Source organism: Psammomys obesus, unplaced genomic scaffold (genome assembly GCF_907164565.1).
Source record: "Psammomys obesus unplaced genomic scaffold, mPsaObe1.curated_primary_1811, whole genome shotgun sequence".
Taxonomy (NCBI): Eukaryota; Metazoa; Chordata; class Mammalia; order Rodentia; family Muridae; genus Psammomys; species Psammomys obesus.
In genome coordinates this window covers 14,385,462-14,412,094 of record NW_026585626.1, presented here as the reverse complement: position 1 = coordinate 14,412,094, position 26,633 = coordinate 14,385,462, and the positions used below count along the sequence as shown (strand labels likewise).

The 26,633-nt window shown below is 49.4% G+C and overlaps 1 protein-coding gene across 1 annotated transcript in view; it reads left to right on the top strand.

Moving 5' to 3' along the window:
- The window catches only part of Edar (ectodysplasin A receptor), a 72,526-nt gene extending 47,534 nt beyond the window's left edge, over positions 1-24,992 (top strand). The window contains exons 3-12 of the mRNA XM_055614313.1: positions 524-646; positions 1,259-1,440; positions 7,988-8,073; positions 16,497-16,583; positions 17,903-18,028; positions 18,145-18,219; positions 18,469-18,541; positions 20,951-21,110; positions 22,355-22,415; positions 24,670-24,992. Coding sequence (XP_055470288.1) covers positions 524-646; positions 1,259-1,440; positions 7,988-8,073; positions 16,497-16,583; positions 17,903-18,028; positions 18,145-18,219; positions 18,469-18,541; positions 20,951-21,110; positions 22,355-22,415; positions 24,670-24,992 — 1,296 coding nt within the window. The remainder of the gene's footprint in view (positions 1-523; positions 647-1,258; positions 1,441-7,987; positions 8,074-16,496; positions 16,584-17,902; positions 18,029-18,144; positions 18,220-18,468; positions 18,542-20,950; positions 21,111-22,354; positions 22,416-24,669) is intronic.
- Positions 24,993-26,633: the final 1,641 nt, after the last annotated feature.

The following is a 26,633-nucleotide window of genomic DNA, read 5'->3' as shown; positions in this document are numbered from 1 at the left end:
GTCAGCCCCCACACCTCACCAGCTATACCACCTCAGACTGCTGTCAGCCCCCACACCTGTGCTTCCCCAGCTTTGAGAAGGGGATGAGGACAGTGGTGCCTCCAGTTCTAACTGAACCATTTACCTGCCACTCCCTTCACAGGGCACGTAGATAAAAGTGCCCCTCAATGCTTATTGGTAAAGTGTTAGTCTATGTGATCGGCCCTCAGCTGGAAAAGACCGGAAAGTCCCTGCCCTCTAGAGCTCCTCCTGGCCCTGTGGGTTGGGAAACCATGAGACCAAAGGATAAGCCCTGGAGGGCTAGAGGGCTAGAGACTCAAGAGAAGGGGTGCCTCCTTCATGACCTTAAGGGACTTCAAAGCAGAATGAGTGCAGGAAGAGGATGAGTTTGGACAGCAGGGGCAGGAAGAAGTGGCTGTAAGAATGGCTGTGGATGGGAGACAGGGGTGGCTCTCTGGGCACTGTTCCCACACAACAGCTGCATCTTGGCAAGGTGTGGAGGCCAAGTACCTCTCTGTGGCAGGTGTCTCTGATGTGCTCAGCCAAGGCAGAGGACTCCAACTGTGGTGAGAATGAATACCACAATCAAACAACCGGGCTGTGTCACCAGTGTCCTCCCTGCAGGCCGGGCGAGGAGCCCTACATGGTAAGGACCAGCCTGGGCCCATGAACTCTGGGGAGGGGGTGTGGGAATGCTCACACTGGCACTGAGGAGCGACAGGTCACCAGGACTGGGCGGTGTGAGCTGCAGAGCCCAGTGTGCTTGCCAGATGTGCATTCTCCAGATGTGCACTCACCCGCATATTTCTCAGGTGTTAGAAATTCTTAAAGAAGTATCCCGTTCTGCCCTGTTGGGCTCGTAATCTGAATTGGAAGTGTGACAGAAATGCCTTTCAGGAACAGTCCATCAGTTCTGAATGCTTCTGTGGAAAAGCTAAGCATGCATGCTCTTTGAAGCGCCAGAGAAATGTGTGAGGTGGCAATACTTGGGGCTCTGGCAGGGTACTGAGAAAACAGAGGTTCCCTGTGAGGCACTCTGGGAAGCCAGTGGAACTAGTTAAAGGAGAACAACTGAGGCTGGACACTGCCGCCCAGCATCAGCTGGTAGAGAGGAGCAGGCTTAGAGAAAGAGCCAAGGAAGCCAGGCCTTTACAGTTCCTGGAGGATGGGCAGCCGAGGCTGGCCACAGCCAGCATGCCACCACGCAGGCCGCTGTAGTCGCTTGCTGTGTTCTCATATCCTCTGCCTTCCTGACCAGTCCTGTGGCTATGGCACCAAAGATGAGGACTATGGCTGTGTGCCCTGCCCTGCAGAGAAGTTCTCCAAAGGAGGCTACCAGATATGCAGGCGCCACAAAGACTGCGAGGGCTTCTTCCGGGCCACCGTGCTGACACCAGGGGACATGGAGAACGACGCTGAGTGTGGCCCGTGTCTCCCTGGGTAAGTGTGGGCGTGCTGCTGGGCTGACCCCTGGTTGACAAGGAGCAAAGACCCTGTGAGCAGACCCCCACTAGCACAACAGGCCTTCACAAAGTCCCCCTCTGCTGGGCGTAACAACAGGATGGTAAGTCCTGCCGCTGCCCAGGAGCAGGCAGGCAGCCTTCGGGCACTGTGTTTGAGCCTGGACCAGGGGCATCATCAGAGCCTGAACACAATGAAACAATACATGAGAAGCATTGTGGAGGGGGAATCTAATATTCTATAGGAAGATATTATTTTTAGTACTCTGGTAAAAGTGTGAGTACTATGATGTCTGTGCTTTCTGCGCTGCTGTAGTCACACACACACACACACACACACACACACACACAAAGCAAAGTGAGAATGCAACTGGTCTGAAAGACAAAAAGATTAAAAAAATCCTTCTCTTTTCCTGATGGAATGCGTTAGAAAATTCTGCCTAAAACCAGAAAATTCCTGTCTGGACACTCAATCAATAGTAGGCACAGCTGTTGCTACTGCTTCCCTCTAGTGGCCAAAAAACATCATGTCTTGCAAGACTAGAGATGAAGAGGGAAAGCATGGTGGGGGTGGGGTGGTGGAGATGGTGGTGGTGATAGTGGTGGCTGACTGTATGGTGCTGGTGGCCATGATGTGGCAGGCCTGGGAGGAGGGGCAGGGAAGCTGGTAATGTCTTACGAGAAGGAAGAACAAAACATCAGAAACATTAAACATTAAGTGAGCTATGAATTCACTCTGTCACACGCCTGTACACGCCCACACCCTGCTGGTGACCAGCTCCCACCCTGGTTTCCCCGAGTTCTGTGTTCATCTCAGGCCACCTCCTGGGTCACAGACTCAGATATCCAAATATTTGCTAGGCGGTCCCGTGCTCAGGTCCCTGACACTAAGATGAGTCAAATGTGTTTGTCTAGAGAATCTGTGAGACAGGAGAGCCTCATCCTGTAGCCTTATCCTCCAATACGCAGAAGAGCAGAAAGCTACACATGGAAGGATAGTGAACTATTCCCTGTGAAAAGATGAGGGAAAAATCAATTTTCTACCCGCATAGTTGTTGCAGTTACTGTGTTGTAGGACTCCCCCAAAAGGAACAGCAGCAACTGGTTGGTGTAGAGCCTGGGCTTGCCTCTGAGTGAGGGCAACTCAGTGGGCTCTGATGGTAGACAGAATTAGTCTCTGATAGCTTACACAGTTCCTAGAATTTTATTTTGATTGATCCATTTACTCATTGGCTTCAGATTGTTTTGTTTTTTTCTTGGTTCCAAAAAAAAAAAAAATACACAAAGAAATTCGGAGCAGCTGGGGGGTCACCTGCATAAGGCTCATCCATCCCATCATGCTTCTTTTGGAGGGAGAGAGCCCTCTGTGGAAACCCCGTTGTGAGCTATGTAACAGCTGCGTCATTTATTTTTTCTGAAAGCAGCAGGCATCTTCAGGGCCTGGTCCTCTGGTTCCTGTGGCCTCGGTGAGGACTTCATGCCAGATATGGAGGCACTAGAGGCAGGTGGAACCAGATGGAAATGTTCTAGCAACCAGCACCAAAGACGTGGGCCTTCAGCTTGTCACTGACGCAGTCCCCACTCGGAATGCCCAGTCAGGAAAGGATGCCCCAGGGTCCAGTATCAGCAGGATGCTTTTGTCAGCAACAAAGGAAACTGAGGAGTGAAGAGCCTGGAGGCTAGAGGGAAAGGACAATATGGAGAGCAGGAGCAACCAGGACAAAGGCACTGTAGAGGCAAGAGTCTAACAGCTGCCCGGAGCTAGATGGAGGCACAAGGTGAAGACTCGCTGGTGTCTGTCGTCCCTGTGTCAGTGTGGACGGTGCTGCCCTATGTTCATATGTAGAGTACAGGAGGCAGAAGTTTTGGTGGGGATGTAGAGACAGGTGGAAGACAGATGTGTTAAACCCAGTGCCATGAGACAGACCAAACTCCCACATGGTGGAAGGAGAGGTATAACACTCAAGGTGAGTGTTGAGCACTAGTTGCGCTAGAGCCATTGGTCCAGATGGGATTCATGAAGCAGCTTCACGGTGCAGGGAATATGGGCCAGTGTATAGTGAAGCCCTCCAACCCCACACCTAGCTCTCCAGTGGCTGTGGGAAGCCCTCTGACAGTGCCCCAGCGGGGGTCCATGGAGCAGTTGCCGTTCTGTTCCAGATTATCTAAAAGGGGCAGTGACTGTATGCAGCCAGTCCATGCTGTTAGAGCCACAGAAACTCTCCAGCTAAAGCAGACAAGCCTGGGACTGTGCAGGGACTGCACTACTCAAAAGCAGGTGCCAGCCAGCACTGGAGAGCTCACTCAAGAGCCATGGAGACGGTTTGCCAGAAAGCATCCATTCTCCGAAGACATTTGCTAATGGTAGCGAGCCCCCTTCTTCTAGAAGGCTTCAAGTAGATGCCATTGGCAGAATGAGTGGCAAGGTGGCACGGATTTCAGAAGCATGTTTCCGGCTCTGAAGTCCTGAGTACTTCTTTCTCTGTTCCATGGAACAGTAGCTGTATCTTCAGTATTTGGGACATATCAAGGCTTGAGTACCGCCTAAGTGAGAAAGGGGCACATGGCCATGCCTGTCTCAGTGTGCTGTGCATCACTGTACAAACATGGAAACTGGTAGTCAGTGCCCTATTTAGCTTGCAGTGAGATATGTCTGCTAAACCATTCATTCCTGAAGCCACTAAACAGAAAGGCTCCGCTTCCCAACTCTTCAAAGCTCTCTTGGAACTTCTACTCCTTCTCTCGGGATTTCAAGTTCCACAGGGCAGGACCCACTTCCTGTTGCATGGCCTACACTTACAGAACAAAATGAGGCTCTCATGCTGTCACAGAGGGCTATGGGGCATTTTGGCAAGCTGGGCAGATTAGCTCCATGAACCCCTGTGGTTATGAGCCAGGATGTAGATTTACCTGGTGTTTGTCTTTTTAAGGCTGTGGGCTGGCCCTCTCCCCTCCCTGTGGTTTGGCAGGTGCTGGCTCCCATTCTTAGTTCTGGAGGCCCACGTGGCCCAGACAGTCCCTGAACAATAGCAGCATATGGGGCTTTCCTGTTGGGAAAGGTCTGTGTGGGAGACAGCAGGAGGCAAGGACAAGGCCCAAGGAAGGGGCTAGATTTTGTAACCACCATAACCTCCCCCATTTGGCATCCCCTGCCCCTGGGCACCTCCGGCAGCCAGTTGTATCGCAGCCATGACTTTTATACAAGAGGCTTAGCACGGCCCATGGGCTGGGAAAGGCATCTGCAGCTCACAGGTTGAAAGGAGTAAGCATTGCAGGACCCAGAACATCCACTGAAAGCTTAGATCCTAAGAAAGAGGAATCTGAAAGAGGAATCAATTCCTATCATCTTAGAGGAAGTCAGGTTGAATAGAAGACTCTTTGATCCTGTTTGAACTGAGTTTTGCCCTGAGCTAGACAATTTGGGCCAGGAAGAACAGAAAAGAAGAGAGAACCTTGAGGTAGTGCCCAGCTGTCAGTGGCTCCGCCTAGCATTTTTTCTACGGTATGATGCTTCTACCATGTATTTCACTGAGGAGAAATACCACGTCAGCCTGGGCTAACCTAAAGTTACTGTTGAGTCCCCCGTGCAACCACTCTGTCTTTCACTTCCAGAGCAGAAATACATGAGACAGGCTGGTTGGTTTTTGTGCTAGGTGATGCACCCCAGTTGTAGGGCAAAATGTGCATGTTCTGAGCGTGCTACAAACAGCTCCAGCAGCTAGTGCTGGGCTGGGTGTACTGACTGCATTTTCTGTTTAACAATTTCTTTAACTTACAATGATCTTATCAGAATACAACCTCGTGCTAAGTCCAGAAGCATCTACAGAGAAAGTCAAAATATGAACCAAAAAGTAAGGGATCGCATCTTTACAGGAAGACAAATAGTCTTGACACTAGCTGGGCCTCAGGTGCCCAAATGAACATTTTACTTCCAATTGAAGAACCTGTCAGATGGCAAAAGATAGGTTCTCCACTCTTGTCTGGCTATGTACAGAACTGTAAGTGCAAACTTTTAGGTTAGTTTAGATTACTACTGAAAGAAAAAAATAAAATAAAACCTAACATTTAAAAATGTTCTCTAGGCTGGAGAGAACTAGGCTCAGTCAGTGCCTGCTGAACAAGCATGAAGATCTGAATTCCGATCCCCAATATCCATATAAAAGCCAGAAGTGACACCAAGCATCACAGAGGCAGGTGCATTAGCCAATCAGCCTGGTTGAATCAACCAGCTCCAAGCTCAGTGAGAGACCCTGTCTTTATAGGCAGAGAGCAAATCAGCTAAGGAGTGAGTCATATATTTGCCCACACAAGTACATGTGCACTGCATAGAAACGCGCATACACACATACACTCAGGAACACGGACATAAAAAAACACATGCAAAAATTCTTGCAACAATACATGCTAGAGCGGAGACCTTTGACACTTGTGCCAGGTAGGCCATACAACTTCTAAACAATTTCCTAGAGCCAACCCATCTTTAACATTTTTATAGCAGGGCTGGAGAGATGGCTCAGCAGTTAAGAGCACTGGCTGCCCTTCCAAAGGAGCTGGGTTTGATTCCCAGCATCTACATGGCACAGTGTCTGTAACTCCAGTCTTAGGGGATATGACACCTTCTTCTGACCCCCAGTGGCACCAGGCATACCTGTGGTACAGAAACAAAACATACAAACCAAAGTCCCAATCTCATAAGATAAAAACAAACAATAAAAATCTTTTTACACTCTTTCATTAGTGTTTCTTATTAAGTAACTTCATACAGATTGGTCAAATGCACAGTCAGGGCCAGGGCAAAAGCCCCTGTGGGAATCAGAAAGAGACACCCAGATGGGCATGGTCAGCCTACAGCAGAGAGTGCCTGCCTGCCTACCAAGAAAAGGCTACCTCACTGGAGGTGGCAGTCCTGGACCAAACAGCCAGCAGCCCCTGCCCAGGTCCTAAATACTCAGGTCTTCAAGTCCAGGTGGTCCACATCTCTTTCTATGTGTGTGGCTCTGGACCTTACCTTTGACAGAGCCTGACATCCAGATATAACTGGGACAGACAAGTTGGGGCCTCTGCTGAGTGGTATACCATTGAAGCTTTTCTCTAGCTCTGTACTCGAACTGTGGAGAATACAGTGCCATTCATTAACTTGTCTGGCCAATCTTTAGCAGCGGTTGTTCCTCCATGGTTTCTGGAAAGACGTGTGACCAGTTTATCCTCACTGGTCTCTTGGTCTTAAGGAGATGGGAGAAAAAATGGCATGGACTTGGGAGTGAGATGTTAGAGAGCTGCAAGCGAGGCTACCTGCCAGCAGTGGGCAGATCCACCACTGTCCGCATGTAGCTCCTTGCTTCCCTGACAAAGATGGCTTCTTGGGGGACCAGAGGGTGTGTTAGGGAGCTTTTTCCAGAGGGCTTAACAGTTAAACTGTTGTGGCTTCTCCAAGGGGTGTTTTTGAGATTGGTTAATTAATGTTTATAAGATACTCGGGGATCTGAGGATAAAAAGCTTTGAAGGAAGGGCAAGCAATTACAACCTTGATGTGACTGGTAATGGTCCAAGCTCAGGCAGGCAGAGGTCCAGGGTGCCCCAGCCCGCCATCCTGCGATGAGAACCGCATCTTACCACCCACAGCCGTCAGGAGGGCCTTCACCGTAAACAGCTAATAAAAAAGAGGTTAGGAAACAATCACAGGCGGATGTGCTAGCAGAGAGAGCTTGCGTTATAACTGACACCAGCTTACTCTATTTGATTAGACTTCTCACAGTGCGATAAATGGCCTCATGATCACCATACAGTGTTGGTTTATAGAAAATGGCTCATACCAAGATGTGAGCCAGAATGTTAAAGCATGGCACTATAGGAGGGCTGACTGATGCTGCAGCTGGGTCTCTGAAGGGGTGGGGCATGAGCAGTAGCAGGAGCATTGTCTGGGAGCACTGACTCGAAGCAGACTCACTCTGCGTGATTCATCCTTCCTTCCCAGTACAACCGCAGATGAGCTCAGTAGTTGCACAGATGCCTTTAGCCAGGGCAGTCAGTTGTATCAGTACGTGGTTTCACTCTGGGTCATCTTCAAGGCTACCTGCAGTGAGCTGTCTGGCCAGTGTCAGTCCCAATAGCCCCAGGGCCAAGTAGGCCTTTTGTGAGCAATCCCACCAACCTAGGGGCTCTGAGAAGGGTTACAACGAGAAGGAGAGAAGCAGGAAACTCACCAGTGCCGGCATATGGTGGCACATATATTTCTGCTGAAAGCCTTTGTGAAGATAGTAAACACACACACACACAAACTCTTCAGGAAAGGAAAGAGAGAAAGCTATGTGAAGTCAGGCCCCAAATCATCCCCGTTCTGGAAAAAGAGTGCTCCACTGCAGGGCATACTAAACATCCCCCAAGAAACTGAGGGAGCCCCTCAGGTCCTCAATTTTCAGCAAGCATCTCATGCCTGGCTTCAGCTGCGGCCTGGTGACATCTGGGTTGTGCCTGTGTGGTATTTCTCACTCATCTGCCTTTGTTCTGTCTCGTCTTGCCTCCCGTAGCTACTACATGCTGGAGAACAGACCCAGGAACATCTACGGCATGGTCTGCTACTCGTGCCTCCTGGCACCTCCCAACACCAAGGAATGTGAGTGCTGTTGTTTCCGTTCATTAGCAATGGCCCACAGCGCCCATGGCGCCCCCAGCGCCCACAGCGCCCCCAGCGCCCACAGCGCCCCCAGCGCCCACAGTGTGTGCGGGTGTACTCCGGAGCAGAAGTCCATGCTTTCCCCTTGGAGTCACCTCACCTCACCGAGAGCAGCCCAGATAATTCTCTCCTGTCTGTTGTATGAATATGAATCTGTGCCTGCTGAAGGCTGTCTGTCCCTGTGCCTGTGTGTGGCTCTGTGTGTGGCTCTGTGTGTGGCTCTGTGTGTGGCTGTGTGTGCCTAACAAAGGACTTCACTCTTTCTTGTATTGAACAGCACAGAAAGCATCACATGGGGAAGGAAGAAGGGAAACTTTACAGAAATCTTTGACAGAGTTTTACAAGGGATTAAGTCACTGACTGCAGCTGCCCCACATAACAAACACTATTGCAAAGCCACGGAAGACCACTTATCAACCTGCGTCTGTGGTGGATATGTTTTACGAGGTGGCTTCCGACCTGGTCGCTGTTTTCAGCACTCATTACTATAACAGACATAAACACCACAGGCGCGTTACGCATCACTTAGGATTAAAGCCACATGCTATCTTAGGTTGTGAAGTTGCTTACACGGGAAATCCAAGTCATAGTAAGGTTGGTTGTTACACTGTTCTCTTAAAAGTAGGTTAAACAAAAATGCTAAGTGCACAGTAGGATAGAATTCTTAAGTCCTAAGTCACCTCATGGTGTATTATTAACTCTCTGTAAGGTCCACCAAAAGTTCCAATCTCTTAGAATGTTGTTGTTGTTTTTTTAACTGCAATATCGCACCACCACAAGGCCCCAGCTGTCCAGCCCTGGGGTCATCTACCACTGTTTCGAATGAAGCCCGGTCCAATGCCTAGATAAGATCAGCATAGCAGGGCTGGAGATGGAGGCAGCTCGGCTCCTTTTTTCCCTTCCAGAGGACTGCAGTTCAGTTCCCAACACCCACCTCTAGCTCAGGGGGCCCAATGTCCTCTTCTGGCCTTTATGGGCACCTAGCACGCGCGCACACAGGCACACACACAAATTAATAAAAATAAAATCTTTTTAAAGACCAACAAAACAAAGATATAAACAGGGTGTTGGCTTTGCTGTGAGAGGTTTTTTTGAGTCAGATACTAAGGCTGCCATGCAGGTCAGCCGAGAGTACCTCAAACAAGTCTCCCGGCTGTACCAGCTGTCACGTTAGAGAGAGGACCCAAGACTGGCCCTGCTCATCTCATGTGACCGGTAGAAAAGCTGAGGGAACTGCAGATACAAAGATATTTTGAAAGTACTATAAAGTGCTAGATAGCTTTAAGTTCTTGTGTATATATAGAATCACACGAGACCATAAGAAATGTAGAAATGGTCACAAGTTATTAGGAAATGAATTGGTTTCCAAAAACTACATGTAAGCTCTCACCCTCATGGGTTTATAACCCTCCCTGGGCGGCTTCTTTTCTGGTCTATGATCTTTCATCTGTGGGAAAGGGTTCTCCCTCTGTTTCAGAAGACTAACGAATGGGGGGGGGGACTTTGAGATGTTCTGCAGCCAGGGCCCTTAACCTGAATCCGAATGTCAAACTTACTAAAAATATGTTTGGGGGTCACCAAGACCCGCTGAATGGAGGTAGGATGAAGGAAGGCTGGAAGGAGGCTGGCCTCATGGGATGAAGGAAAGCTGGAAGGAGGCTAGCCTCATAGTCTCCCAGGCACTACAGGATAAGACTGGGCTCCAGGCTAAGACCTGGAGGCAGGGAGCCTAGGAGTTGAGGGAATCAGAGGGCCAGACCTTTCTCTGCATTCCAAATAGTTCGGCAATTGGAATAGATTTGCATGTGTTTAAAATTGAACTTCCTACCTGTCATATGCTAATTAATTTACAAATTGGAGGAGGCCCTGGGGCTCCTGGCTGCCAGCCTCCTGTGGTGAAGTCAGCTGCCATTGCTAATGTGTCTCTGTCAGGGGAGCTATGTGAACTAAATGCCTGATAATTCTGGGATGAGGCTCTCGCCTGAGTGGAAGCTCTCAGGACCACACTACCCAGCAGAAAAAGGTTCTTTGCCTGTGGAATCTGGGAGAAGAGCAGCTCTCTTCAGGGGCCCTCACACAGATACATACCTTTCCCTAAATGCCTGGCCAGTCAGAAGAGCATCGAACCAAGGGGAGCCCAGTAGCCCAGCAAAGGGCCTGAATCCTAGAGATCTAAAGCAGTCAGTGCAGTTCTTCCTTCCCTCTACTTCCTAATTGCTTAACTGATGGCCAGATCCCAGGAGGGCCTCATTGTAGGTTTTTATAATCCAGCAAGACAACCTCCAGTCTTGGCTCCAAGGCCAGTTAGCTCCCGCTGGAGTCCTCTCAAGCCAGTGCAGGTATTTGTTTGTCCTGCCTGCAAGCCTGTGACAGCTCCCTCAGAACGTAAGGTAGCTCCACTCTACCCTTCTCTACTCTTTTACCCAGGATGTATTGTGACTGGAAAGACTACCTATAACGATAGCCCAGTGAAATTAGGAGACCCATACGCTGAGCATCCGAAGCCCCACCCAAGGAAAGCCGGGGACTGGGCCAAACCTCATCTGGCTGGTGGCCTAGGCTGCACCTCTTCCTGAAGGGTGGATTTCCTGGGCCGTGCTGAACCAAGTTGTCATTCTTGGTACTGTGAGTCAAGGACCTGGGGCACATGGGGATGCAGCTACATGCCTGGTAGAGCTGGAGTGGGCAGGAGGCCAGGTGCAGGACAGCCAGTCCGGCTACATGCCTGCATCAGCATGATGTCCTCGGCAGGAAGGACAGGGGTCACTCTGCTCACTCACGAGACTGAGCCTGCACTGGCATTTTCGCTGAGCACTGGGCAGAGGAGTATGATTCTTATCACATTCCCATGAAATGCTGGAGATAGCACACGTTTCCGGGCCTGCCTCTGATTCAGTAGGTCTGGGGATGGGGCCGGGGGGGGGGGGGGGGGAAGACATATTTTTATTAAGTCTGACATTTGAGTGTAGGTTAAAGACCCCAGCTCCAGAACCTCTCTGCCTTTGTTAGAGTGTTTATCATGAGTGAATCCACATTAGAGCTCAAGGACACGGAAAGCCCCCCCCCCTTTTTTTTAAAGTAAACCAAAGAGCAAGATGCACTTGAGTGAGAAGCTCTGTCTATGGTGTCCTTTCCCCCATGCTGTCCTGAGCATGCAGGTACCGGGGCAGCTAAGTAGACAGGCCTGTGCTGTAATGACAACTGGTGAGAGTTCTGTGTAGCGGGAGGCAGAACCTCAGGAATGGAGAACGGTGTGCCTCCACGCGGCTTCCATTGTGACTTTCCAGCCCCGAGAAGTGATCTCCCTCTCATACCTCAGCTTCCTCTGAGATCTTGTGCCCACGTCATAGTGCACACAGCCCCAGCCCTGCATTCCCAACAGCTCATCTGGGACATGGGTTACAGGGGACAAGAACACAATGCAATGGACGTACTGTGTTGTGCCTTTTTATCTTCTGTCTTTTTTCTTTTTCTTTTTTTAATTACTTGCCAGTGGCTAAGACCCATGAGTTCAAAGACTGACCTGTGGCTTACAGCACTGTAGTGGTTTTGTTTGGCTCAGATGACTCCTCCATGAGCAGAAAGCCATGGCCTCCAAAAGCATGGACCCTGTTGTTTCTGTAAAGTACTATTCACACCAGAACATGCCACACAGCGCCAAGGACATGGTAAGCAGCAGATTTCTGTAGAGCAGGTCTGGGCAGGAGCAATGCACTGCTCTCACTTCTACAGCTAGTAAGGAGCCAAGGACTCCACCCACCGCTTGCAGATCCACTACCAGGGTGTGTGGCCAGTGCCAGAGTTGAGGGGCACCTCCTTGACAACTCTAAGAACCAAATCACTCTTAAGAATCCAACCTGTTTACACGCTCTAGAGAATGCCAGCCAGCCTCTAATGCAGACTGGCACATTTATAAATTGTGTGGATTAGCAACTTCAAAGGCCCCTTCTATACCATCATCTCTTTGAACAGAGGTATAACTCCACTAAGCCTTGTGCTCACATCCCTCTAAGTCCCTGAGGAAGGTGAGCTGAGCCCCTGCAGCTAGCCTGGGAATTCTTAGTGAAGTAGGCACATCTGTCCCCACCATCTTGTCTGGTAATGAACCTTGAGTAGAAATTTCTGCCCACTTTCTGGAATATCAGTTTTGTTTTGTTTTGTTTTGTTTATTTTAATCAGCTTTTATCAAACATTTCATCCTGCTCGTTTACAGCCAGGGTCCTATGGAGGCAAACATTCACCCACAGTTGACTACCCAGAGAGATTGCTGTGGAGGACAAAATGACCAAGTGAGGGCACAGGATTGTATGGGGTATTCCCAGCTGCCAAACATTTTGATAGCACAGAGTCAGTCCACAAGTTCAACCTAATCCAGAAGAGTACGTGTGCAGGGAGCCTAGCATGCTGCTCTCGGGAACATGCACCGTGGCTGTGCCTCCATGACGGGCAATGCAGATTCTAAGGTGTCTTCTGGGCCCACCTACTTACCTTGTAAGATAGGATAGTTTGTAGAGCCATGGCTGGTGAAAGGTGTGCAGTGAAGAGCAGCAATAGCTGGTCTCTGGGCCGGCGATCTCCCTTTCCCTCTCCCCCCTCTCTCTTTCTCTTCGTCTCCCTCCCCCTTCTCTCTGAGTTTTGCCCAGCATGTGTCATGCCCACTTTACTCAACATGATACAGTGTGTTCATAATATGCGCACATCTATAATTCTGCCATGTGTTTTTCAAGGGTTTGGGATAATACAGAGAAGGTGTTTGTCTCCTTTGGGGAGTTTTCCAACCATTCTAGGGAACAGCAGGAGCGTCCTGAACTCATTGCCAGGGACCAGACTCTGCCTCCCAAGGCCTGCAGGTGTCCTGATACTCATTCTCAAACCACACTCACTGCTGCTTCTAGGTGGGCCTTTGGGCCTGCCCTGCCCCAGTGTTGATGGTGATATATAATGATGGTGAGGTCAGCCTATCAGCCTGGGAATGGGCAGGGGCTCGTGTCACTCCTCCCTCATGGAGAAACGGGGGGCACTGAATTGGGGGTGAAAGACAGCAAATAAGATGCAGGTTGTTTTTGTCATTACTATACTCGGAGCAGTCCTATTTAATTTGTTTTTGTTTTTATAAACTTCCTTTCACCTGCCTGAAACAGCTGTCTCTTAGAACATCTGGCACTCAGGCATTTATTCGCTGAGTCTTAGCTCTCTGAAACAGCAGTTCAGCCTCTCTTGCCAGCTCTGATTCTGAGAAGCCCATTGTCAGTCAGGCCAGGCTGTGGGTTGCTGCCCTTCAGGACCTGCATGGCCTGCAGGCCTGGCTGAAATCATGCAATTCTGCTCCTTCTACACACAACATGGGCCTCGGCATCTGCTGCACGGTTCCTGAGGGAATGTCTGCCTCCCTGCAGATTTCAGAAAGGGCCCTGAGGTCTACCACAGAGAAAGGGTGGGGTGGAGGACCTGAAGAATTTGGTTGAACGGTAGCTGCAGGTGTTTGGCTTAGAGAGGTCCACTTTTCTGCCATACCTCATCCCCACTTCCCCATTCTCATATGTACTCAGCAGGGCATCCTTGGCTGGGGAGTACCTGGCAGCTCCCACAGCCTGTGCAGCCTGGATGGTCCACAGATGGCAGCTGGAGTTCAGTTTGGGGAATGTCCAGTATATTGGAGCAAGGCATAGCTGGTCCAAGCAGGTAGCATCTGGGGCTTGGGAAGACAAGCTTAACAAGCAGCAACCTGCACCAGTGTTTGGCGATGTCATGTAGCCATCCCTCCCGGGCACAGGGGCATTTCATAAGTCTGTACTCACCACGCTACCTTCATTGTTTCTTTCTAGACCATAGGCCTGCGTGTATTTGTGCCCCATCCCCAAGCCCTGTCACTGCCTTGGCCTGCAAGCCCTAGCAAGAAGGGACAAGAAAAGACAGAGATTGCTGGCGTCCACAGACACAGCCCTTGGGTTTTTTTTCCCCTGCCTCTGCCCACATATCTTAAGCTCACTTGAGCCCCTTACCAAACCAACAGATCAGCTTCTTTTCAATGTCCTATTTGCTTTAGAGAAAGAAAATTAGATTCTATTCAAAGCTGGGTCAGGACAGTCCACCTGATGACACGTGATGGCTGTTTCCCAGCAAAGTGCAAATGGCAGGACCCTGGAGCTTGCCGTAGCTGGCTGGAGGGTGGGGTCTTCGCGCAGGGGTGGGCACAGCCTGCATGTCTGCCATTTGATAGGTGAGCAGGTGTGCATAGCTATGTAGACAGGACTGCTGCTGGGGACCCCCACCGTTCTCCCCTAGGAGTTATCCCCGAAGGTAAACTTCAAAAGCACAATGTAAGCTTGGGGCCTACAGGCCACAAGAAAGCTTCCGGTCTCCCCCAGAAAGAGGAGGAGACATCTTTTCCTCCCTGGCCAAGTGATTGTTCCCTTGGCCCACATCCTTAGTTCCATTTCTGTCTAATGCTGAGGGACAAGCTAGTCTCTGAGTACCTTGGCACCTCGGGGACACACAGAAATCCACCTCCAGCCTGTGCTGAGCCTGTGACGTCCTCTTCTACCTCCACACTGTTCACCTGGCCATCTGTCTATGTGTTGAACTAGAAATAAGGACAGAGACAGAAGAGTCTGCCTCTCTCCATAGGGTACATACTTAGAGAGGTTGTCAGCTAACTCAGCAGGCAGCACATTCCACTTCTGCGGGACTGGGCTCCTGGGCTGGCACAGGCCAGATGGCAGGAGGCCTTCCTCACAGCAGCCCTGTGTTTCTCTGTTAGACTGCTGCCCCTGCTTGCTCCTGACCAAAGCCTGATGGCTTTGTGAGCTGACCCCAGTGCACCCTTCAGGCCAGTCCTCTTGGCTGGCTGGGATGGGTTGTAAGGGCATGACTTCAGGGAGGTTGGGGGCCCTGTCTGGACTCACTACTGCTTTTCAGAAGCAGAGGGTCATTTTGTAAACCTCTCCAGAGCAGAAAACCAGCAAGGACAAGAGAGAAAGATAAAAAAATGTAATTCCCTTCTCCACTGCAGGCTGGCGTCACATCTGCAAGTGTTCTGCCTCTGCCACTGAGCTACAGTCCAACCCTGTTGTTTTTTTTATCAACTGAAAAACTCATTTGACCTAAAGAAGGATACTTATCAGAAAAAACACATGTAGTTGTGGTTTGTCTGGTTGCAAATCAGCTTCTATTTTTCTCCATGCTGAGTGACACTTTTTCTTTTTTCATTTTTTTTCTGGCTTTTTTTTTTTTTTTTTTGATTGTTTGTTAGGTTGGTTGGTTTCGTTTTTGTATTTTTGAGACAGAGTCTCTCTATTTAGTATTGACTGGCCTGGAAGTCACTGTGAGGACCAGGCTGGCCTTGAACACTCAGAGATCTGCCTACCTCTGCCTCCCAGTGCTGGGATTAAAGGCAAGCACTACAATACCACCTGTGCATGTGTGTGTGTGTGAGAGAGAGAGAGAGACAGAGAGACAGAGAGAGACACTTTTTTTCCTGTGGTAGGAGAGTGATGAGCCATGGCTAGGAGGGAGAGCAGGGCACATCCATTCTTAAATGTGTTGGCTGAAACTATCATAACAACTTGTCTTCAGCTCAGACTGCTGTGCAATAGTACAGAGCTTGCCTGGCACCCATGAGGCCAGCACCACGGAATCTTAGAAAGAACCCCGGAGGAAGTACATCAGCACTGAGAATGTTACTGTGAGGCTCTACTGCCTCCTTCTGCTTCTTCCGTAGGATTCATGTTTTCAGATTTTTAGTAATGAAGGCATACTACTTTTTTTTACTTGAAAAATTTTAAGAACATATGTTTGCTGTCCATAATTGAAAAAATTAATGAAGGATTATACCCCCTAAAATGCTTTCCTAGATGTGTGCTGTCCTTCACACAGAGCACACTGTCGCAATTATAGCAAAACTGGGTTCGATGAGGCAGAGCTGTCTTCTTGTTTAAAGCAAGAGAGCCCCTGTGGATGGAGATGGTTCGGCGGCACGAGCGCGCGCTGCTCTCGAGGAGGACTGCTCTTCACTTCCCAGCGACACACTGCTGGGCCTCAGCCACCCGAAACTCCGGCTCCAGGCTCCCAGGGCCCTCTTCTAGCCCTTCCTAGGCACCCGCACACACATGGTGCACATACAGATCACACGTACACACACACACACACACACACACACACACACACACACACAGATTTCTAATATGTCAGAACACTCTTTGGGGAACATTAAACACACTAGGAAATGAAAACACTTCCTCTCTGCCCTACTCCCCGCAATATCGTCTACCACTCCAGACTGGCTCACTTGCCTCGATGTCTTGTTTTCCATCCTTGGAAGGTGAGGCTTTGCCAGATCTCTGAGGTTATCTGCTTTCTTGCAGGTGTGGGAGCCACTTCCGGGGTTTCTGCTCACTCCTCCAGCACTTCTGGTGGCAGCACCTCGTCCCCCTTCCAGCATGCTCACAAAGGTGAGGAGGGTGCTCAGCTGTGGGTCTTCTAGAACTCAGAGAGCTGAGAACGAGGAGGGAGAGGGTCAGCTGTCAGCAATGAGGATGGTGTCCTTCCCTCTGTCACTTATCACATGATCACACTCAGAGCCCCAGCTGCAGGACCTTGGTGCACAATTACTACTCCATGGGTGTCCTGCTTCTCCCCCAGCCAGTGGCAGGGTGGGAAGTGAGTACTTAGACAGTCAGGAGCCAGTGTCAACAGTGTTTTACACTTTTAATACTCATTTCCAATGACTGTTTCTTCTCTCTAGCTCATTGGAAATATGGTTGAGAGACACTCTTCCCCACCTGTGTTTCTCTAAGAGCAAGCCCTTCAGCTTGTCCCTTCTCTATGGTTTTAATGCCATCTGGTTTTTAAGCACATTTGGGGTTGGGTCTCCAGGAGGTGTGGGGCACCTTCAAGATCCCTCAAAGCATCAGTGCACAGCTACATCCGGACGCAAGCGATGAGGGCAGTGTGCAGACACGCCTAGTTCGCTTCCTCCAGCGCCTGGGAACTGCATGCAACCAAGAATAGCAAGACCTACATCACCCATCCCCCTCTCCGTGTAGTCACGATGCACCAGATGACGTCAGGGGCCTGGACAGCCCCCCAGGCTGTCAGCTCTGCACCCCCTTCAGATGGCCCAAAGCTCCAGATGCCTGCCACTGACTCTTTGGGTAACAGGACATTTGGACCCTGCTTCATGGGAACCAGGTGTCCTGTTTGGTTATTTTGGAGAATTTGAGGAAGGTTTCGGAGAGTCCACATATCCAGAGCTGTATCAGGGAACCAAGCAAACAGCTCCAGGATAAGCAACAGCCAGGCAGAAGTGGAAACAAGAGTTGCTGGTTCAGTTCAGCCCTCTTTACCCTGAGGCTCTTGTTAATGTGCTGAAGATGAGGTGCATGTAAAACCAAACCTAATCTCTAGCCCGAGGGGCAGCCTTTCGCTTGGAAGAGCCTGAACTTGGACTATTCTGTCTCCAGACACTTATTCATGCTCTTTCATCCTCCTTTCTCCCAGGATCTCAGAGTAGTAACGCAGAGTAAGCACCCAGGAATGACTTCTTGGTTTTGCATTCTGATCTTCCAACTCTAGTGCACAGGAGCCCACTTGACAGTGCAGGAGGAGCTGATGGGTGGTTCTGACCTAGCAGCCAGTGCACACTTTGAGGGTCAGGTTCATGGGCCAAGTATGATCCCTGGAAGCGTTCCTGTGACTGGGTTGGGTGGGTGCTGTGGCTTGGAGGAAGGGCCTTCAAAGACATTTGTCTTCCTCTCCTTGATGCCAGCAGAGCTCTCAAGCCAAGGACACCTGGCCACCGCCTTGATTATTGCCATGTCTACCATCTTTATCATGGCCATTGCCATCGTCCTCATCATCATGTTCTACATCATGAAGACTAAGCCTTCAGCTCCAGGTGATATCCCCACACCCATGTCTCCATCCCAACACTCTGTCACCTTTCCTGAGAGAGCCAGGGAGCGCATGCCAACCTTTTTCTTTCTTTCTTTCTTTCTTTTTTTCTTCAAGCAGCCTGCTGTACCAGTCCCCCAGGAAAGAAGGCAGAAACCCCAGTTAGCACACATGAGGAGAAGAAGGAGGCCCCAGGTCTGTACACACAGCCCACGCTGCCCCACCACAATGTCTAGCGTGAAGGTGGAGTATGTCCACCTTGTCCTCAAACCTGGCAGCTCAGTCTCCGGAACCACATCTGATTCCAGAACCCTTTGAGGGAGGTTCTGTCCCCAAGTGGGGACCTGGCCACCAGGGATATCTACTGAAAGGGAAACATGAAGGGAGATCCAAGTTCAGAGCCACAAGCTAACTCTCACTTTCCCCCATCTTCCATTCCTACAGACAGTGTGGTGACTTTCCCTGAGAATGGTGAATTCCAGAAGTTGACAGCAACACCCACAAAGACGCCCAAGAGGTACATGGAACAGGAACTCGCCTACACTCACTACTTGGTAGAATAGTCCCAGTCCCCAGAACTGAATTACCAGCTGGGTAATATGTCCTTGAGCAGGCAGGCAAGCTGTATCAGTGGGTGCACTGGGTAGCTGGCGCCTGGCCTGGAGCTGTTCCAGGGTTGTTGGAGAGCATCTTCTGCTGGAGAAGGAGGCAATATACACTAGCATTGAATTTCTGTTTCCTCATTGACTGCAGGAGCTGGTGTATGCTGGGGCAGGCATAGCACCTGCCTGCTACTCCCCATTGCCCACTCTCCCAGATGCCCTGAACATCTTCCTCCATCCTTCTCTTCAAACTGAGGAAAGAACATGAATGCCAGGATACACACACCCTGGTCAGGTTCCCATAGCTGCTTAAAATGCTTAAAACTATGCTTAAAATGCTTTAAAACTAACAGCGCCAGCCCCAGGCCTAAGACGGGCCTTGACATATCAATAAAAGTAACAGGCTGATGCCATCCCCACTTCCAAAACTGGACCAAGATCACACACTAGTGATCAACAGAGCTGGAATCAAAGTCCAGGCTGTCAACCATGAAATATTAAGGCTTGGTGTAATAAGCCTCTGGGGGAAGAGATTTGCCTGATGGTATTTTGGTATATTTTCTAAACACTGGGTCATAGAACTTGCCTCTGCTTTAAAATCAACTGAGGAGGGAAGTTGTTTCCTATTGTCCCCATTGAGTAGCTATTTGGACTTGGTCCTTGCAACTCTTCAGCACTAGCTCCCAGCTCCTGGCTCCTTCTGCTGTACTTCTGCTGTACACTGTGGCTTTACAGGCAAAAATGGGAAGAACCCCATCTATCCAATGCCATTCTTTGCAACTGGGGTGCAGAGTTGCCAAGGGTTGCCAAGCCAAATGCCAGAAGAGCAGAATGCCAAACCATCCTTCCTGACCCAAGACAGGATCTTCCCACGACCCAAGAATTCCTGCCAAGTCCTTTCTGCTTGAGGATAGGACTCCAGCTACCTGGACCCCAGCTACCAGGCACTGAGGAAGGCCAGCCTAGTGCATTAGCCCATTTGAAAAACTCCCAACACAGGCATCTCTGGACTTAGTTCCCACAGTGCCTTAATTCTAACTGGTCATTGCTCAGACTCTGGGCAGTGGCACCCTGTCAGACGTGGTGCCAAGACTGAGTCAGGGCTCTCTCTAAGTATGGTGCCATCCCATTTGGTCCCAGCTTGGCCCTTCCATCCTTTCAGGACTTTTTGTTCCTGAAAGTAGGAAAACGGGGTGGTGAACAGGCAAGAATGTGGCCTATGGCTTGAGTTTCTCCTGAGAAGAAAATTTGTAGGACAGTAGTTGGGGAAATATATACTCTTTGCATATGTAAATATTAAGCTTTTGCTCTAAAGACAAGGTCATGAGCCATTGTCCCTACAAGCAGCTCTTGGATCTTGGAAATGTGATTTAGGGGTTATGTGGTGATCTTTGGGAATGCCACGAGGTGACCTACAGGGATACAGTCATGCATTTCCATGTGCCTGCCAGTCAGTGATGGGGACAGGCCAGCTACCTCCCTCTTAGGTCCTCAAGCACAATGACAAAGGGGCTCTGTTAGATTGTTTCATAACATTTTTTTCTTTTATTTTTTCTTTGTTCTGCCTCCAGGGCTGTGTTTGCATATGGTCTTTCACTGCTAACAGTAATACTCAAATGGACAGTGTGGCAAATATAAGCCCTTTCTCTAAAGTTCTTTAGCCAAAGCAAGAAAGTTAGCAGAATGCTTTGCGAAAAGAATATACTTTTACTTTGAATGATTTGAGGGTGTAAGCTCTAACCCACAGATGCCAGGTCCCGTGTGACCTGAGCAATCAGCAGGGTGCAGCACATGAGGCTAGTGTGTGTGATCACCATCCTGTCCACAGCTGGGGCCTCTCTGCAGCTCCTACAAGATGTCACATCAAGCCACCGGTCAAGAGGGCTTTCCCAACCTGCACTTTTTGTGTGTTCTTGGTTACTCTAGAAACCCTGGATGGATTGATTTCACCCGTCTGACCTAGTAATGGTTGAACTTGTCTTGCTGGGGTTCAGTGCAGGAATCTAGAACACGCTCAGTGAATCTTCACCAAGCACCTGTGGTGTCAGACAGTGTAGAAAGATGTGCATGTGCAACCCTAACCACTGCTTCCTGGGAGTTTCACGCAGACATCACAGTCCCAGAACTGCTTGTGTGTCAGGGAATAAGATGTGCCTTTCTCACTCATGTCTTCTTACCTAGAGCTCACGAGGTGTAGAAAGTGCTTAACGAACAAGACATTGTCCAGTGCTGCCCATACCCAGCTAACAAGATTAGTGCCGAGGTAGCTCATCAGGGTTGCGGTTTCCCAGCTTCACTAACAGGTACTCTGCTTATTTCCTCAGTGAGAACGATGCCTCCTCTGAGAACGAGCAGTTGCTGAGTCGCAGTGTGGACAGTGATGAGGAGCCAGCCCCGGACAAGCAGGGGTCCCCGGAGCTATGCCTGCTGTCACTGGTTCACCTGGCCAGGGAGAAGTCTGCAGCCAGTACCAAGTCTGCTGGGGTGAGGCTTTGGCAGCATGGCCTACGGTACACTGGCGCAGTGATTTACAGCCATCAGACAAGAGCCCTCATACTCAATACGCTGCTTAGGACACTTTCTTAGCTAGGACGCTAAGCAAAGCAACAGGTCGAAAAAAGAAGGAAAAAGAAGAAATTTATCTTAAATACATTGCTTATAGACAAAGAGAAAATTAAAAAAATCTTCACAAACATACTGAGCATATTCAAGCAGTTACACTGGCATATGCACACACACACACACACACCTGTGTGTATTTGTGGGTTCTCAACCCATGAGTCCATTTAGCAGAGCTAAAGAGAAAACTGTGCGAAATATGTGCTCCTTATTCCCATGAATTCCTAAACCATGCATAACACTTCATGTGTTAGTTAGAAATAATTTGAGGAAGATTTAAAGTATATGGGATGATGTGAATAGGACCTATGCAAATAGACATTTTACCTAGCAGTCGTAAGCACAGGCATTGCTATCCTAAAAGGTGCTAGAACCAAGGAATGATATTATATATGTCAACACATGTGCGTGCGCACACACATACACTTATATAGCAACAGACCCACTGGCACAAATTCTCCAGAGGGTTTTTATCCGTAAAGCAGGCTTTGGAATGTCTGTGGCACAGGGTGTGCTCTGAGGCTTGGGCATACATTCCTTCTTTAGTCTGTGCCTCAGGCAGCCCTGCCAAACCACGTGCCAACATTGTTGGTAGTAAAGAAAACCCCCAGAGATCCTGGATCTGCTCCCGCATCCTATGTGCAGCGATCGAAGAACCGGGAGTTCGTGCTGCCCCCCACAGTCATGGGTCTTTTCACCCAGGGCCACTCGTTGCCTATCATTGCCCTGAGCTTTCTGCCCTGGGAGAGAGAGGCTTCCATAGCTCTGCTAGCTCCTGTGTGAATGGCTGCCCAGGTGGCCATCTGGGGTCCTCATTGCCATTCTTCTAAACACACCAATGACAGCACTAATGGTGGTGTCCTTTTTAAGACAATTAGCAGCCCTGGTGTGCACAATTAGCATACACAGGGAGTGTTTCCATAAAACGCTCGGGACATTCTCCCTCCTGGTATGTTTGGGTTGCTTCCACCTAAGGCCTTGGCACAGCAAGTATGCTTAAGCATCAGGGCCAAGCCAGGGCAAAGGGGAGGATTTGGGGCTTTGCTGCTGACTTCCCCCTTTCTCTTCATGAATGAAGACTGAACATTCTCTTCATTGTTCATTTCTAGATCCAAAGCCGAAGGAAAAAGATCTTGGATGTGTATGCCAACGTGTGTGGTGTCGTTGAAGGTAAGGGGTCATCAGAGCTGGAGGTGAGGTGGGCACCTTTCATCCCACGCCGGGTGTGCTGTGGCAGACCTGTAAGTGCATACCCCAGCACCTGAGACAGAGGCAGGGGCATCTCTGAGTCTGAGGCCAGCCTGGCCTACGTAGTGAGTTCCAGGATTGCCAGGGCTATGTAGGGAGGCTCTGTCTTAAACTGTCTTAACAAACAAACAAAGAGCCATCCAGGGCACTCTTCCCTGAGATGATACCCCCTCAATGCTGGGCATGGAAAGGGCTGTGTGAAGAATTGAGGACAGCTATACACATTTGGTGAATGTTGTCAGGCCCCCATCAGGCTGACCAAGTGAACTGACTTCTGATGTGGAGGGAAAGAAAATTTGATTCCTGGTTTAGACTGAAGCACTGCATAGTGCCTCACTTGCAGGACAAGAGCCAGCCCAGTGCGCTGACACAGAGCCACATGGGGACAGAGCGATGGGGCCCCATAGCTCCTGTGCCTGTTTCTATACTGGTATTGCCACCAGGGGAATATCCTGTGGCACCCAGTAGTGCATGCCAATGGGTACACATTCTAAGAAACACATAGGTATATGATTTTGTCCTGTGTCAATATCAGGTGTACAGACACAAACTAGGGTCACAACATCAGCAGGTACACCTGTGGAGCCAGAGCTTCCTGTCAACGACAGGAACATCATCATGCAGGGCATGGCTGTACCTAGAGGGTGTTATCTACTGTCTTGAGCTCCACCAGACACACTGAAGTGGCCATAGAGGGCTTATCCCTCCTTCCAGAACAAGCACATGAGCTGCAAGGTCAGACTGCCTTCAGCAGGCAGGCGAGGAAGAGATCACAGGACAAGAGCCACAGACATTCCAGTCTGTAATCCCCCTGTTATGAAATCCAGGCCCTAAATTAACTTCTATTCACCCTGGAAATAAGCCCCACACTGCTTATGTCAAGGGACTTCCCTTCCTCCTTCCTTGCTGGCATCTCTCCACACACCTCTGGTCTGGCTGAACCATGGGCCTGAAGAGAGTCACATGCTGCCAGTCAGGTCCCATGTGGGAGAAGTGCAGGTCCTAAGCTGGGGCAGGCCGGTTAGATGCTCTGTTTGGCCAGAAGTAACCACTGAGCAGCAATTCCGGGGCCAAGAATTCTTCTTGGCTGCCTTCTAAAACATGGCATGGCTCCATTAGTACATGCCTGGTCAGACTGCTCAGTCAAGCTTGGCATGGTGGGTGCTGTTGGCTGCCCAGAAGAATATGGTCTAGGAGCTACATTCCAGCAGCCCAAAAGCCCTTTCTCTGTTCCAAAGAATGTCTTGGCTTTGAAAGACCAAACCCACAGGACTGTGACTTTCTAATTAATTTAAAACTTCAACCATAAGAAGAGCCCTCCAGTGGGTCCTGTACGGTGGAAGCTTCAAGCCTATGCCCTCAGGTGCCCCTTGACAGCCTAGGCATGTGTGCCTCCTAATGCCACGGTAGTAAGACACAGCCAAGGCTGAGTTTTTAAGGCCAGGATGGCTTGGCTCCCAAGACCATTAGAGTCACATGAAGACCTTAACACTCACTCTCACTGCCTACCCAGCCTGCCCAGCTTCCTCTAGAGCCTAATGTGGTTAGCATGGCACCAAAGCCATCCAGCTTTTTGAAAGGCAGTTTTTATTGATGTACTCTTCCCGCTCACCCCCTGTCCCCGACAGGTTTCTTTGTAGCCCTAGCTACAGTGTCCTGGAACTCACTCTGTAGTCTGGGCAGACTTTGGAAATGTCTGCATAGACAATCATATCCACACACAAGGACAGTTTTATTGCTTCCTTTCTAATCTGTGTGTGCTTTTTTTTTTTTTTTTTCTGGCTTCATTACTTTGGCATGTTGTCACATATAAGGACTGTGAGCAGAGCCCTGGTCTTGATCCTAGGCAAACATTCAGCTTTTACCAATAAGCACAGTGCTTACATAAAAGTCACTCTAACTTTTGAATACAGAACCAGAATTGTATCCCTAGAATAAGTGTCACTTATCATAGTAAATTGTCGTATTGTTGAATCCTCTGTTAATATTTTGTTAAGCATATTGGACTTGGCCTACTTTCGGTACCAGACTGGAAAATATTCCCTTCTTTCCTATTTTCTGGAAGAGACTATTTAGAACTTATGTTAATTCTTTTTTAAACACTTGGTAGATGTTTAGAATTGATCTCCCACTGACTTTCACGTGTGGCCTGTAACCGTGAGCACTCTTCTCTCAGGCCTCAGCCCCACAGAGCTGCCGTTTGACTGCCTTGAGAAGACAAGCCGAATGCTCAGCTCCACTTACAACTCTGAGAAAGCGGTCGTGAAAACATGGCGCCACCTTGCCGAGAGCTTTGGACTGAAGAGGGATGAGATTGGGGGTATGACCGACGGCATGCAGCTCTTTGACCGAATCAGCACCGCGGGCTACAGCATCCCAGAGCTGCTCACCAAGCTGGTGCAGATAGAGCGGCTGGACGCTGTGGAGTCCTTGTGTGCAGACATACTGGAGTGGGCCGGGGTTGTGCCACCTGCCTCCCCACCCCAAGCTGCATCCTGAGGAGTGTGCCTTGGGCTGTCCTCCCTGGGACCAGCTGGGGATCCAATGAGGCCACTGCAGCTGTGGGTGATGCCATCGGACTGCCAAAACTCTAGGCTTATGCTGGTGGGTCACTGTCTTCTTTGGGCTAAGGAGCCCTTCGAGCTCAGATGAACCAAACCATGCGGGGATGACACAGGTGAAGGATTTGATCCTGTCTTTTAAGGAGGCACTTGGGAGCCAGAGGGCATGGTACAGACCATGTCACCAGAACATCACACAGGCTAAATGAAGGGATGCTAGGAAAACATAGCAAAAGTTCTAAGAAGGGTGATGGCATCTCATGGAGTTAAAAATGGGGGCATCTGAATGAAGAAAATAGCTTGAAGGTTTTAGTAAAATGGTTACAACGTACAGACATCCCACTTCCTGCATTGCTTCAGACTGAGCACAGTTTGTTTGGTAAGTCAGGGGTAACTTGACCTGTGTTTGCAGTCACTGACACACAAGGCATGTCTGCCCAGTGAAAAATGTGGGCAGATTTGGCCTCCAGCACCACTTCCAGACACAACAGCTACAATGTGTCAGGCTGGCTTTGCTTCATATTAGGTATGTGTTCTCTCTAGATAGGGAAATGATGACTAAGAGTTTGACCATGCCTGAGTCTAGATTTCAGGAGTAGCCAAGATTCATGGATAAGGCTTGTGTGAGTTCAGGCACAACATCCTGACCAGTGAGGTATGGTAGAGCCTGAGGTACAGTACAGAGCTGGGGCCTGGAGTCCTGGGCCCTGGGGAAGTCATCCAAGGTGGCTGTTGTCTCTTCCCCTAGACTTAGCTTCTCTTCTGCAAATGAGAAGTTGGTCTTCATGTCTGTAGCAAGGAGAGTCAAGGGTCAGGTGAGCAAAAGAAAATGGAGGCAAGAAAGGAGAGGCCACAGGAGCCTCCACGTGGTAGATACAGTGTGGGCAGCCACATAAAAAGGGAGTAAAAGGGAAACTCACAGCTGCAATTCTCATGTAAGGGCAACTGTAGTGTTGACAGCATTTACAGAGCTAATAAACGGGCATTGTCTTGGCAGATTCTCTTACTACACCTGAAACTGCCAAGAAATGGGAAGCCAAGGGAGCTTTCCCGCCAAGGGGTTAATACAGAGCTGGCTGCTGCACTCCCTTCTGAAGCACTGGCTCTAGTGATTGTTAAATTACAATAAAGCCTCTGGTTTAGAAGGCTGTGGGCTTTTTAAATTACAAGTCATATGACTGAACAAAAGCCTTTTGGGGAAATCAGTTGTGTGTTTAAAACCATCAAGCAATTTCCCACCACTGAATATAGACCATACTGTGAGAGGACCATAATAGGTCCTGGATATATAATATGATCATTTTACTGTGTCTGTTTGTGCTGGTGTTTTAGAAGGTATTTGCTATATCCTGCAAGTTAATGGTCTGCTTAATTACCCTTTTAATTCTTCCTTGAGAGCCTGTGCTGCTCCTTACCCTGGGTCCTCAGTAATGATGTTGAGCTTGCCCTTAATTGGACTGTAAATGTCATCTGTGATGAGTGAGCAGGTCTAGGATAGCAGGCTCCTCTCCAGCTGTCACTCTGGTGAAGAATGGGCAGCTGCAGTCAGCAGTGTAGGCTGGTCTCTGTTCGCCTATTA